Source organism: Xenopus tropicalis, chromosome 9, assembly GCF_000004195.4.
Source record: "Xenopus tropicalis strain Nigerian chromosome 9, UCB_Xtro_10.0, whole genome shotgun sequence".
Lineage (NCBI taxonomy): Eukaryota > Metazoa > Chordata > Amphibia > Anura > Pipidae > Xenopus > Xenopus tropicalis.
Window position 1 is genome coordinate 15,583,917 of NC_030685.2, and position 15,924 is coordinate 15,599,840.

Below are 15,924 nucleotides of genomic sequence, written 5' to 3' on the forward strand. Positions count from 1 at the left end.
CAAGCGCACCTGCCCTCACCCACAATTCCTAGAGAACCTCCGCGCAGCATTGTGACTGAAAATACCCAGTGTAAACTGGCAACTGAAAATATTCCTGAGGGGAAATTACATTGTCTTTTATGTGATTAGCAAGTGAAAAGGTACAAGGTCACTGACACTAATGCTCATATTACAATGCTCCTCTATGGTTTGGTCCAGTTGGCGCTCTGTAGTCAGGAAGGGATTTTTCTCGCCTTTTTGAAGTAAATTGTAGGCAGCTACAGTTTTTCTTTTTTTGCCTTCTCCTGGATGAACTATAAGTTAGGTAGAAAAAGGTTGAGGGATATCAGCCTCATTTTAATGAAAAAGTGTCCTTGAAAGGAATACTGTCATGGGAAAACATGTTTTTTTTTTCCAAAATGCATCAGTTAATTGAGCTTCTCGAGCAGAATCCTGCATTGTAATCTGTTTTTCAAAAACACAAACAGATTTTTTTATATTTAATTTTGAAATTTCACATGGGGCTAGCCATATTCTTCATTTCTCAGGGTGCCACAGCCATGTGACTTGTGCTCTGATAAACTTCAGTCACACTTTACTGCTTAGCTGCAAGTTGGAGTGATATCCCCCCCCCCCCCCCTCCCAGCAGCCGATCAGCAGAACAATGGGAAGGGAGCAAGATAGCAGCTCCCAGTAGGTATCAGAATAGCACTCAATAGTAAGAAATCCAAGTCCGGCTTGGGACTCCTCCAGTTACATGGGAGTAGGAGAAACAATAGGTCAGCAGAAAGCAGTTCTAATGTGTAGCGCTGGCTCCTTCTGAAAGCTCAGACTCAGGCACACTTTACTGCTGCGCTGCAAGTTGGAGTGATATCCCTCACCCCCAGCAGCCGATCAGCAGAACAATGGGAAGGGAGCAAGATAGCAGCTCCCAGTAGGTATCAGAATAGCACTCAATAGTAAGAAATCCAAGTCCGGCTTGGGACTCCTCCAGTTACATGGAAGTAGGAGAAACAATAGGTTAGCTGAAAGCAGTTCTAATGTGTAGCGCTGGCTCCTTCTGAAAGCTCAGACTCAGGCACACTTTACTGCTGCGCTGCAAGTTGGAGTGATATCCCCCCCCCCCTCACCCCCAGCAGCTGATCAGCAAAACAATGGGAAGGGAGCAAGATAGCAGCTCCCAGTAGGTATCAGAATAGCACTCAATAGTAAGAAATACAAGTCCGGCTCGGGACTCCTCCAGTTACATGGGAGTAGGAGAAACAATAGGTTAGCTGAAAGCAGTTCTAATGTGTAGCGCTGGCTGAAAGCTCAGACTCAGGCACAATGCACTGAGATGGCGCCTACACACCAATATTACAGCTGCCCCGGCAGCCCTGTTGCATTTGGTGCACTGGCAGAACTATAGAGGAAGCAGACCCAATATAGATTGTAAGCTCTACGGGGCAGGGACCTCCTTCATCTTGTGTTTCTGACTCTTATTCCAACTGCACCTTGTATTTATTGTATTTATTGTTGTACTTTGTATTTTTCCATTATCATGAGTAGCGCTTTATAAATAAAGATATACATACATACATACATACAATGGTCGCAGGGGGCCAGAACCTGGGTCCACTTCCTCTGTAGTTAAGAAATTCCTTCCTTGGCAACCACTTTCCTACCTGGGAGCAAGCTGCTGGGGGCAGGAGAGACTGGAAGGGTTTTCTGTGTGCGCCTGTGGGGGGCACCTCATAGTTACACCTATTACATAAGGAAAATCTCCCCTTTACAATCTCACATTATTGCAAAAACATTCCCATCACTTTGCACCCTACACTGACACTGAGAGAGCCCTCCCTATCTCTGATCTCCCCATTAGGTTTCTGTATTACCAACTGAGCATGCTGGGTACTTGCCGAGCTCGGTGACAGGAAAAGGTACATGCGGATGTTGTAGTCAAGGCAACCACGCCGCTTTAGCTTTGCCAACTCTGTTCCTGAGTAGGCGGGCTCATTCGTACGTATGGGCCAATAAGAGATCAGATGTGACAAGCCAATCGCAGCATCATTACTCTGCAGCCAATCAGGAGTGCTCTGACAATCTAACCAGGAAGTGCCATGCTGGCTTCACGTGTGTGACAGTGTCCCATTGTGAGGAGGGACCTTTGCTCTCTGAGGTGATGTCCCGGGGGCCCTGCCCGTCCCTTTGTCTGGACTTTGCTTAATAAGTCAGGCTGGAACGTTCTGCTGCCTCTGCGCCGCTGGACTGCTGTGGGGGGCTGGGCAATCTGGATTATTCGCAGGTAAGTGAGGCAGGTGTTACTAGGGATGAAGAATGAACCAACTCTTGTGGTGGGATAAACTTATTACTGGTGCTCCCTATATTTATGGGGGGAATGGGGAGCTGAAAAATGAAACATTATGTGATTGGTGGAAGTAAGTGATAATGCATATAATGGGGCTTATTTATCAGCTGTGGGCAAATTGGTATCCAGGTATCAACCCATAGCAACTGAGTGGATTTTTTGCAGGTTAGAGAAAGGAAGCAAAAATCTGGCAAGCGGCTATGGTTTACACACATTTGTTGATAAATAAGCCCAGTTTCTTAACCTGGAACACCAGGGGGTATATTTATCATGCTGTGTAAAAAGTGGAGTGAAGCATTACCGGGGATGTTGCACATAGCAACCATTCATTAATTAGATTTCAACAGTTAGAAAACCATTACATTACATTAACATTTATTTATAAAGCGCCAACATATCCCGCAGCGCTGTACAATAAGTGGGGTACATACATTGGACATACAGAGTAACATATAAAGCAATCAATAACCGATACAAGAGTCGAAGAGAGCCCTGCCCAAAAGAGCTTACAATCTACAAGGATAGATGATAGATACATTATAGACATACAGATAGATAAATAGATAGATGATAGATAGATAGATAGTTTATAGATAGATAGATATTAGATAGATAGATAGTTTATAGATAGATAGATATTATTAACGTTTATTTATAAAGCGCCAACATATCCCGCAGCGCTGTACAATAAGTGGGTTACATACACTGGACATACAGAGTAACATATAAAGCAATCAATAACCGATACAAGAGGTGAAGAGAGCCCTGCCCAAAAGAGCTTACACTCTACAAGGAGTAACATATAAAGCAATCAATAACCGATACAAGAGGGGAAGAGAGGCCTGCCCAAAAGAGCTTACACTCTACATTATTATTATTAACATTTATTTATAAAGCGCCAACATATCCCGCAGCGCTGTACAATAAGTGGGTTTCATACAGAGTAACATATAAAGCAATCAGTAACCGATACAAGAGGTGAAGAGAGCCCTGCCCAAAAGAGCTTACAATCTACAAGGATAGATGATAGATACATTATAGACATACAGATAGATAAATAGATAGATGATAGATAGATAAATAGATAGATAGATAGTTTATAGATAGATATTAACGTTTATTTATAAAGCGCCAACATATCCCGCAGCGCTGTACAATAAGTGGGTTTCATACATGGGACATACAGAGTAACATATAAAGCAATCAATAACCGATACAAGAGGTGAAGAGAGCCCTGCCCAAAAGAGCTTACAATCTACAAGGAGTAACATATAAAGCAATCAGTAACCGATACAAGAGGGGAAGAGAGCCCTGCCCAAAAGAGCTTACAATCTACAAGGGGAAAGGGTTGAGACAAGGTGTGGGAATGGGCATGACCAGAGTTGTGAGAGGTGGGGCACAGGGTATTGCTAAACTAGATTAGGGTAAGCTTCTCTGAATAAATGTGTTTTTAGAGATCTCTTGAAGGCAGAGAAAGTCTGACAGTTTGTGGGAGTGAATTCCAGAGAAGGGGGGCAGCCCTTGCAAAGTCTTGAATGCGAGCAAAGCATCTGATTGGCTGCTATGAGCAACATCACCGGTAATGTGTTACTCCACTTTTTACACAGAATAATAAATATACCCCCATGTGTTGCAGAACCACAGTTTTCAGCATGCTTAGCCCCTTGATTTTGTTTTGGGAGGTTTATATGAGGTTATAGGTTAAGGAAGTATTGGTTATTTGTGGGTCTCTTTTAGACCTGTCTTCCCGCTCCCTGCCCCACCTTCTGTCTGTTCCCATCTCCTGTCCATTCTCTGGCCTGTACTCAGCACTATATTCCTTCTGCCTGGGTGCCCAAAAATGGCTGACAGGATTGGGTCCAAAATCAATTCCCCCTGTCCAATGTCAGCCTGTTATGTGCCGCTGTTGCAGAGTCCTGACTGGAACTGGGTGTAAAGGGCAGAGATTGCCCAGCTCTCCTCTAGCCATGACTCCTCTACCCATGATGCCTTGCATGTTCTGTGATTAATAGACCTGTGACGGTACCTGCAAGGTATTGTGGGAAATTTCTTCAACAGTCGGGAGAAGCAGTGCAGAGAAGGAACAGACAGACACTGCTTTCAGTAGCAAATACATTCCCACATAACTAACTTAAACCAGTGAAAATGTGTAATGAGTATATATTGAGTGCATTTAAATTAAATGTTCTTTTCAATTTAGGTGAATCTGTCCATCATGGCAGAACTGTTGGAGTACGTGGTGCTGACGGACACCCGTTTTCTCATTGCTTTACTCTGTATAGTCTTCAATCCTTTGTTCTGGAATTTGGTGAGTATGCAGCCACTTGCAGGGCGCTGGTATTAGCTGGTGTAGCTGTTATGATGCTGTTTTTATACCCTGGGATTAAGCACTGGGTATAAAAACAGCATCATAACATTATAAAATTATATTATTTGCTGAGCAGAAACAATACTTCCACCAGTGGAATAATAATTGGTTGGGGATGGTTCTTTCTGCCTCAGTGCCCAGGAATACAAGATGACTGTAATAGAAAATGTTCACTCACTGGCTGACATGGGATGGTCCAAAATCACCCCCCCCCCCCATTAAATATCAGCATTCTGACATGAACTGAGGGCAGAGGATGTGACTGGACCAGGGTCTGTCTAACCATGGAACCCACTTGATTGCCTGTGTCACTGCAACAGTGCTCTCACATGCAACCGTGGGCCTGGAAGGTACACCGTGGGCCATAGTGGGATGGAGGCAGTGTAAAGGGGATGGCATTATACAAAATATTCTTTAGTTGCCTTACTGATTACAGTTTGGTAGAAATTACAGATTTTGATAGATTTACTGTACTTTCCCCTGTTAACCTGCAATCAGTTAATTGTTAATTTCTGGGGATTCATGATAAATTGGGGTGTTAGAATGCAGTGCAGCTGTTGAGTGCTGACACCCTTAAATCTGAATTAATATTCAGAAGTCAACTTGCTGTTTGGAAATATGTTGGATGCTTAGGTACCAAGCACAACAAGCTTGTTTTGTGTAGAGCTGCAAAGCAGGCTTGTTACTAGAGTGGCCGTACTCTTGCCTGTTGCCTCAACAACAGGTCACTGAATTAAAGACTTCGGTTTTGCCTGATTCATCTATACACACAGACCCCCAAATACAACAGTTGCCCCCTAGAGCTCCTGGGGGCATTATTGCTGACATTGAACTTTAAAACCTATCCTTAAAGGAGAAGGAATGGTAAAAACTAAGTAAGCTTTATCAGAAAGGTCTATGTAAATACAGCCATAAGCACTGACGGAAACGCTGCACTGAGTTTTCTGTCAAAAGATACAGGATTTGTTGTCTCTTTCTTTTTCTCCTCTCTCTCCCCTCTCCTGCTCCCCCCTCCCTCAAGAATGCTAAGAACTCCCTCCCCACCCCTTAGGAATGTGGATCTGAGCCAATCAGCAGGAAGCTTCCTCATAGTCTTACAAACTGAGCATGTAAAGGGGTCTTGGTCTTGGTGCTCAGTGTTCTTTTTCCCTATGAGGCTTCTGATCATCTGAACGGGAGAAATATGGGGAGACTTAAGGGCACTATTGAGAGAACTGACAGTATGCCTGCAGCTTGAGATTAACTCTTTATTAGCCTTTCCTTCTCCTTTAAAATGTTCTGCCTAGATAACTCTGTCTATGTTCCCTTCCTCTCTAGGGCCCACCACTAAATTTTCACTTTGAATATATTTATATTGTGCTTTTTTTGTAGCTACTCTGTTTCCTGTGCATTGCTAAGCTATGTTCTATGTTCTTTAAGTAGCTGCTACTAAGTAGCTCCATGACTTTACCCTTTGGGAGGTGGCAGATGGGATAGATTAGTTGTTGTGATTCAATTTCAGGCGACTTTGAAAACACGAAGCGACACATATGTCATCCCACCAGTGATTTACATTCTTGACAATGGGATGGCATCTTGGGAGATTTTTCGTTGGCAACTAATCTTCCCATCCGCCAGCTTCCTTAGTAGCCGTGACAAGTAGCTTCTACTAGTAGCTCCGTGTGTCTTCACCCTAAAAGGGAAAGGGATTATACTACCCTATGCAAGCAGAAACATGCTTTTTATACATGACATATATTTCAGGCTCAATACAAACGCTTTGTGCTTTGGAGGGCACAGTATTTATCCTTGTGTATTTGTGCTGTTTTTCCACTATTACCTTGACGTGAAAATCAGAGAACACTGCAGTATGTCCATTATTTGTAATAATGGTTATTTAGAGAATGGTATGTAACCTATGCCCGTTTCAAAGACAGAATGAAATAAAACTGTACCAATAACCAGGAGGGAGAATTCTCTGAAACAACAATGGGCAGAAGCCCTTGCTTTTTATCCAGAAATGTACAAGCAGCAGAGATACAGTCCCAAACAGGCGCACATTTTGTACCCTCAAGACAAAAGCACAGTTTTATCTGTCAGGGGAACACAGTACTAGGATTTGGAATAACAAGAGTAGATATGCTGGGCTAGCAGTGTAATTGAGTCAAGGGCTTGAACTTTATGTGCTAAAATGTGCACTAGGTTTAGTTACCCAGTGTGACCAATCAGCAGGTAGCATCTGATGATCACCAGTTTAAACAAATGTAAATGTGACCCTCTTGGATAATGACAAGGACTGCCAAGAAACTTCCTTTCTTCCCGCTCCCCCCAACCCCTTCTGCCTACCCCTATTTCCAGCCATGGTTCCAGTGAAATGGGTCTGCTTTCACCAAGATTTGTTGGCCATAGGGGATCGCTCTCTTACACTGTGGCAAAGCATCTAGAAATACCTTGTAATGCAGAAGAAGGCATTGTAATACAATAAACATGTGGCGAACCTCATTCCTTGGCATTACAAGGTATTTTTTCTTGCCTCTTCCCCCGGGTGACAAACAGCTATATCTGTCATTGCCCTAAACGGATTTCCAGTGCTAGTAGATATTAGGGATTTATTCCATTAAAGTACAACAGCGAATGAGCAGTAAGCTTTCACTGGTTTAATACAGTTCCAACACAGAAAAGCATCATCAGATTGGTTGGTACTGGAACCTAGAACCCGCCCCCCCTTACTTTCCCCATTTGGTGACTTCCCAGCTGTTATGATGTTCTGCAGTGTTCCAAGAAAGGGTGCTGCAATGGGGTTTATTATGGTCACTTAAAAATAAGGCAGTCTGACGAAGGCAAGTGATGTCTGAATGAAGCAGTCAGCATGTGTGTATGTTATTTAGGGCGTACTTGGCCCGTGACGTATGTTCTTTGGCCACAGTGCGAAAAGTCGAGTCTTTTAACGTTATCACAGCAACGTGTCCCTTGTAATAGTGCAAATATCAGGCCAGACTTTTACACTGTATTATATTAAGGCTTGGGAGGTTCCTGTCTGACCTTCAGTGCCTGTGCCAAGTAGGCAAAACCACAACAATACTGTATCTAGTAGAATTAAGTCTAAAACAACTGGACTTTTCTGAGTTTTTCATGACCTGGATGAATGAGAATCTTCATAGACACAACAATACTGTTATTTGTGATTGGAGCGTGCAGCAGTGTGTTAACCATTTCCTTCAGTGCCAAAATGATAAAAATAGGAAAAATGGAACAAAAGTCCTTATGGCGGATGCAGGGCGTGGTGGGGGGAGAGGGCAGGGGCGAGGTGGTCGACCAGTCGGCTTGGCCCGTCCATGGGTGGATGTGTGCAATTCACAAGCAGAACACAGCTGCATTGTGTATTGAGCTTATCCAATGTAAAAAACACTCAAAATATTAAAAAAAAAACATTTAAAACATCAGCTTCTATGACAGGTGAACCTCATTTTCTGCCTAAAGGTTTGCAACAAACTAAGATCCACGATGGGGGACCCCTGCATACACCTTTGTAGGCCTGGATCATTCCTGTTATAGAGGTTCTAGACCTTTAGGCCAGTGCAGTAAGGTCAAATGTTGTTCTTATAGAGACAAGGGGCATGTCCGTCTGAAGTTCTGCCTTACTGCGTTCCAGTACTTGCATTATACTCCTTTACAGAATGGCCTCTTCCTAGCAATTTTGCAGTTGGTCTTATCTCTTCTGCCTCTCTCCGGCTTTCAAATGGGGGTTACTGACCCCAGCAGGCAAAAACTATTTCTCTGTGGCAGTACAATTTTATTGTTAGGGCTACTTTTTATTACTTATCTACCTATTTATTTATCACTATCTACATTCATTCTACAAATTAGTTTAAAGGTACACTGTCTGGAGTTATCGTTACAGTATCACCGTCGGACTGGGCCTCTGGGGTACCGGGAAAAACCCGGTGGGCCCTGGCCGCCCAGATCTGATCCCCCCAGGGTGCTCCCTGGATTTGCTGTCTCTCTCCCCCAGCGGGCCGCAGGTAAGGAGCACTTGGGGGAGGGGGTCGGAGGGTGTTGGGGGGCCTCTGCGGAGAGGGGGGTGAAGGTGGCGGGGGCCATTGGGGGGTACAGATGCCCCTGAGGCAGATGCCCCAGTGGCGCCCTGCACCCCCCAGTCCGACCCTGTACAGTATGCATAATCAGATTTTACAAACCCACATTGGAGGGCTTTGGTAGTAAACGTCCATCTGTCTGATCAGCAGAGGGGTACCAGTTACAGACACAGACAGTTATGAATTTATGTAATCTCGTTTGTGTAATTAGGTGATGAGTGCTGGGCTTTGTAAGAACTGCGGAAAGCTCTGAGTGGCTGCCATCCTTAGAAATTAATACGATTTCATAATTAAATACTGTAGGACTCCCAGTTCTCTGTTCTGCGTTTGCGGTCAAGTGTGCGGCCACGTTGCATAATTCCTCATATGAAGCTTAACATACGCACTTAACTTGCTCGCAATAAAACTTTTCAGAATTCCCTGAGCCATATTCTTTTAAAGCATTATCAGGGTGCCAGGATCTTGGGTGTATTAAAGGGGTTGTTCATCTTTAAATTTTAGTATGATGTAGTCATTCTGAGACAATTTGCAGTTGGCCTTCATTTGTTATTATTTGCGGTTTTTGAATTATTCCACTTTTTGTTCAGCAGCTCTTCATTTTGGAGTTTCAGTAGGTCTGTTTGCTAGGGTCTAATTCAACCTAGCAACCAAGCAGGAGAGACAGGAATATGACTAGAGGAGGGTCTTAACAGAAAGATAAGTAATAAAAAGTAACAATAATTAACAAGAGGTATGAATGAGGCCATTTATGCCAGCCTGGAAAAACCATCTCTGAACAGAGAAGGGGGCCTGCGACACCGCGTGTCATCTACATACAATGCCGCTTTGACATCCTTACCCCAGCGGTTTCACAACAGTTCACACTTCCAGTCATGTACTTTGAAGGATTAACACCCGCATCAATGGGAATCATGGTACCATTGTGACTGAAACTTACCTTCTTACACCTGTCAGTTTCAGCTAACTCCTAACTGAATAAGTTCAATGGAACCATTGTGATTGGACATCTGTGACTATACTACCACCAAGTGTTTAAATACCGGGGAATTCCCTACCAGTCATTTGTACTGAAGAAGCCACTCGGATGAGTGGTGAAAAGTTTTCAAGAAAGACTCAGAAAAGTCCAATTGTCCAGTTGACTCAAGTCTACTAGATACTGTATTTCATGACCTGGATGAATGAGAATCTTCATAGACAATAATTAACAAACTAACAAATTAATGGAGTTGCATATAAAACATTTATTGGTCACAAGAATTCAATAAAATAAATCAAATCAGAATTGTGCGAACCATACCAAATGACATACAGGTGCATCCCAATGCCACATGATCCCCAAACTCCGCCTTCATAAAGCATCATTGGGCCTTTCATCAGAGGATGGTGTGAAACGTGTCGTTGTTTTGCTTGCCGGAGTCAGTGACCCCCATTTGAAAGCTGGAAAGTGTCAGAAAAGGAAGGCAAATAATTCAAAAACTATATCAAATTAAAAAATTAAGACCGATTTAAAAAGTGGCCATTTTATAACATAATAAAAGTTATCCTGAAGGTAAACCTCCCCTTTAAAGGACCTCCTCTGGCAATTTTGGAGATTTTGCATTATTAGGAGCCAAAATGTCGGAACCACCCACTCTGTGCCCCTTTTTTGCATGTTCAGTACTTTATATTTCTGGCCCGTACCATGGTGTTCTTCTGCGTTACTGCCCTTTCACGCAGTTTCAGCCATGCCGTCGTCCTGTTCATGGGAAATGTTCCAGAGGGTGCCGCAGCGGAGAACATGGAACCCAATCCCGCAAGCCCGGGCTGAGCAGCGGCAGGCTGTGGGCAATGAAATGGACACGTACATTTAGTGATTGTGGATTTGGTGCGTGTATAGGCTGGGAGATTGGGTTTCTCCTGCCGTTTGTGTGTTTTGTTATTAGCGCCGTGCTTCAGCAGCATCTGCAGGTACAGACTGTACCGCCTCCGTGTAACATGGGCCCGCTCTGCGTGAAATATCTCTTAACTCCTTTGTGTACGGCCACCCGACCCCTTCTGTTCAATATGTTCTTTTCCAAGGACTCGGAACATAGGATTACTGCAAAGAGTATGGAAAACTCCTTTTAAAAAGCTAATGGCAATGATTTAATGCAAACCGTAGCATTCATATTTTTCACTTGCACTGGCAAACCAGCAGGTGGGTTGGTTTTAATATATACAAAGCTCCCCCTATATACCCACTTCCCACTGTTGACTTATTTTCTATGCATGTGAAAAGATGGATTTTGCAGAACTCGGGGCAATAAGGCAGTTTGCTAACCTTGGCCTGGGGCTGGTACGAGGGTTGCCACCCAGCTGGTATTCGCCAACTAGGGCTGGTATTACAAATTTGCAATGGTGGCAACCCTACCTATAATCCCTCCCTTCCCTATCTCTTTTCCCTTTTATATAGAGGCCAGCCTCTGCCCCGCCCCATCTGCCCATTACTCCGCCCCATTTGCCCATTCCCTTGCCTTGTCCGCCCATTTCCCCACCCCCAAGTAACATCACTGCCCACCTCCAACCTAAAAGCCAGTATTAATAGAAAAGATGGAACCCTAGCTTGTACACAACTTCTAGATCAGGACCAAACCATCTAGCAGGACTACGCTTCCCACCATTCCAGGAAAGGCCTGTAGGTGGCAGTTAGAGTTCCTCGACATCTGAAGGGCTGTCTGAAAGCTTTTGTTTTGATCATTAGCCCAAATCTGTCTCTGCGTGCCCCCATGATTCAGACTTGCAGTTCTCCCCTATGCTGAGAGGCAGAAGTAGAACAGAATGTTCTATAACATGAAGGGTAGAACACTAGCCGAACGCATGTAAGGCAGTAAAATAAGACCCTCTGGGGAATGGTTTTTACAAGCGCATTCTATAGCTGCACATCAGAGAGCCGAGATCTCAACGTTCTTTGTGAATAGAATATATTGTGTCTCCGGTACATTAGCACAGCAGGCCAAGGCTGAGAGACATCTGAACCCATAACTCTTTAACATATTGTTTGCGTCAAGTGTATTAAAGGCCAATGTATACATTTATGTCTAATTCTCTGATATTGCTTTGGCTCAAGTGCCTTGGCTATAGCTTCTTGGAACAGGCACGCGCTTCAGGAATAAACTACTTCTGGGGCACTAAGGGCTCAGTGGAGAACCTCAAGCCTAGGTTCCACCTACTGCTAACGTACCACAAAACATTCTCTTCTTGCTAAGAAAAACACATAACACATAAAATATGTGATTTAAAATAGCTGTGAAGCAATAGAGGAGAGGCAGAGACCCCTTCCAACCTGCATATCAGTAAATAGTCCCTTATCTGCCCAACCACAATCTATCTAAAGCTGGCCATACACGCACCAATAAAATTGTACGTAACCTCGTTTCGTACAATATTCGGTGTGTGTATGGCAAGTCGGTGAGTCGACCGATATCGCAGGAAGCTGCTGATATCGGTCGACTCACCGATCGGGCGGTTTAAAGATTTTGATCGGGCGCCATAGAAGGCATCTGAGCAAAATCTGTCTTCGGGGCTGAATCAGCAGAAGGAGGTAGAAATCTATTGTTTCTAACTCCTTATCTGCCGTTTCAGCCCTGAACGGTTAGTGGCGCATTGTACGATCTTTCGTGCAACCATCGGTCTAAGATCTAAAATCGCCACATGTGTGGCCACCTTAAACTTTGTACCTTTAGTGAGAAGCAGCAGTCCAGGCTCCTAGTGTGCAACCCCCTGATAGTGGCTCTGCTGGGTTGGTTCATTGGCAGGTTGGTAGGGTTCCCTTGGCAGAGGAGATGCATCTTTGAGTGTAGCAGGTGTGGCTTGGGCGGAAGCAGGGTCATGGTGATGATGCACATGGCTTATAACGCTACTGAGTTGGTGTCTCTGTTGAAACCCACAGTGGTTCTAACACTCCCTAGGACTTCACATTTTTCTTACGTTGGAAAAAAATGTTGGAAATACTACTGAAAATAAACCTGAAAAAAGGTAGCAAAGAGTTCATGTAGGGCTCAGTGATGGAGAAAGAGGACAGGGCCCACCAGAAACCATCCCACTCTCCCAGCAGTTCAGTCCAACTTGTATACTTTGATAGCTATGACTCGCAGCATTTTTATTAAGGTAACAATTACATAGTTACATAGATAGTTACATATGGTTGAAAAAAGACTAGAGTCCATCAAGTTCAACCCATCCAGTAAACCCAGCACCCACAACCTATACTTACCAATCTATACACTCACATACATAAACTATATATACAACCACTAATACTAACTGTAGATATTAGTATCACAATAGCCTTGGATACTCTGCTTGTTCAAGAACTCATCCAGGCCCCTCTTATAGGCATTAACAGAATCTGCCATTACAGTCACACTAGGAAGGGCATTCCCCAACCTCACTGCCCTCACCGTGAGGAACCCCCTACCCAACATCCCCCGGCAGGGCATTCCCCAACCCCCTCACTGCCCTCACCGTGAGGAACCCCCTACCCAACATCCCCCGGCAGGGAATTCCCCAACCCCACTGCCCTCACTGTGAGGAACCCCCTATGCTGCATCAAATGGAAGCTCCGTTCCTCTAATCTAAAGGGGGGGCCTCTGATGCGTTGATCATTTTTATGGGAAAAAAGAACACCCCCTATCTGCCTATAATCCCCTCTAATGTACTTGTACAGAGTAATCATGTCCCCTCGCAATCAACATGGCGCAACTCCCTCTAGTGTGTACCTTTCCGCTGATAAAGACAGAAAGTAAAATGGCAGCTCATGTCTCAAGCAATTGGAAAGTGCTCTTTGCCAGTGGCATATTGATAGCTGGCATAACTACCCAGGGTTGAAAACACCTCTGGCATCATAGGTCTAAAGGGAAATGCTAAATATTTAGTAAAAATATTCTAGCCCCATATTTGCAAGACACCCATTGCCTAGAGTGTCCATTTGTCTATCCATAACAGCGTCCCCGTAAGAGCTTCATTAGAAAGGCAAACAGTGCGGCCTCTCAGAGCGCTCGCTAATGCACATTTATTTCGGCCACTCTCGCCTTTCATTACTCCTGTTTTGGAAATTGTCGAGAAGATGGGTCCATTTGTGATCCAGGGCTGCAACTCACCAGCAATATAAATAACGCACGGAACAAACCAACACGCGGAACAAAGCGTAGCATTCTCGGAACTGCTATTAATTAGAGGCTTATGGGTAAGCAGCATAAAGCTAAAAGGCCCCCAGACTCACTAATGCATTTGTTTGTATTTTCCAAGCCTTCGACTCTATAAACACAAACCCCCGTGAACTCCTGACACACTTTCATTCCCAGCCCCCCTCCGTTGGGCACTTTTGCTCTCGGATTGACCCGTTTTGTTACTGGTCCTTATAGATAACGCAGAAATAATGTTGCTTATGTCAAAATGTTAGATATTCTAATACAGGTATAGGACCTGTTATCCAGAATGCTAGGCACCAAGGGTATTCTGGATAAGGGGTCTTCTAAGTCTACTAAGAAATCAATAAAACATTAATTAAACCCAATAGGAATATTTTACATCCAGTAAGGATTAATTATATCTTAGTTGGGATCAAATACAAAGCACTGTTTTATTTTTACAGAGAAAAAAAGAAGATAAATTTAAAAAAATCTGAATTATTTGATTAAAATGGTGTCTATGGGAGACAGGCTTTCTGTAATTTGGAGCTTTCCGGATAAGGGATCGCAAACCTGTGCTGGGCACATATATATAATCCATATCAAGTATGGCTACTGGTGGGATTTAGTTTCCCTTTACTGGGGTGCAGTAGCCCCGGCAACTAGAATACACTTTACTTGCGACAGTGTTTCTATGGTAATTATTCTATTGTTATTTGTGTTCCTTCTTGATCCGATTGTGGCCAGGGGACATTAAAAACATTTCCTAGCACCAAACACGATGTCTGCCCTGACTGATGTTACTATCAGACTGAGAGGGAACAGTGAGTGTATTACATAACGTACATTCACAGATACTCTGTACAGCTCAGCCCACGTACACTGGATGCACCGAGATCCATCGGGCCTCTGCACAGAGATCCAGCAATAACCCGCTGCAACAAGGCCAGCACACCCCTGTAGGAATAAAGGGCATTGGGCGTTCATAGGCCCCTTTACCACTGAATTATTCCCTTCAGAGGGGGAGGTAGGTGCATTTTGGGCAAAAACATATCTCTTTGAGCAGGTATTGTGCCACACTCTTCGCCTTGAGCCGTACACCACTCATAATCCAGAGATTAAAGGAAAACTATACCCCCCGAATGAATACTTAACCAACAGTGTATATCATATAAAGTGACCTATTAAAGAATCTTAATATAAATATATCAGTAAATATTGCCCTTTTACATCTTTTCCCTTGAGCCGCCATTTTGTGATGGGCTGTGTGCTCCCTCAGAGATCAGCTGACAGGAAATAATGCAGCTCTAAAGGTGGCCATACACGCGAGCGGATCTTTTCCCGATATCGGGCGAATTCAAGCTAATTCGGTCGTTTAGCCCTTGGGCCAAACGATTGAATTAAAACAACGCTAATAGGCACAGTCGGTTCGGGGACCACATCAACGAGCCAATGCGGTCCCTGATCCAACTAAATTTTTTAACCTGCCCATACAGTGCCCGATAAGCTGCCCGTGTATGGCCACCTTAACTTTATTAGGAAGTAGTATGGGAGTAAAAGGCATAACTGTCCATTAATTGGCTGATGGGGCCTAGCATGTATGTGTGCCTTGGCTTGTTTGTGTGCACTGTGAATTGTATGATCCCAGGGGGTGGCCTTTAGTACTTAAAATAGCAGTTTTCTATTTAGGATTAGTGTGTTTTTATGAACATGGTTTATTTAGATGAAGCAGGGTTTTACATATGAGCTGGTTTATGCTATATATTTTTATAGAGACCAGTGTTGTTCTGGGGGTATAATTTTTCTTTAAATCTAACTGGTTTCGGGGGACATGGCATACCAGGGTTTGGCTTGGGTGCCATTCTAGTTGAAGAAATACTGACATGGGAAAACATGTTTTTTTTTTTTCAAAACCCATCAGTTAATAGAGCTTTTCCAGCAGAATTCTGTATTGTAATCTGTTTTCCAAAACATAAACAGATTTTTTTTATATCTAATTTAGAAATTTCA

The 15,924-nt window shown here is 43.7% G+C and overlaps 1 protein-coding gene across 1 annotated transcript in view; it reads left to right on the forward strand.

Moving 5' to 3' along the window:
* Positions 1-2,088: 2,088 nt before the first annotated feature.
* The window catches only part of pemt (phosphatidylethanolamine N-methyltransferase), an 86,317-nt gene continuing 72,481 nt past the window's right edge, over positions 2,089-15,924 (forward strand). The window contains 2 exon segments of the mRNA NM_001006844.1: positions 2,089-2,263; positions 4,527-4,634. Coding sequence (NP_001006845.1) covers positions 4,542-4,634 — 93 coding nt within the window. The 5' untranslated portion in view covers positions 2,089-2,263; positions 4,527-4,541.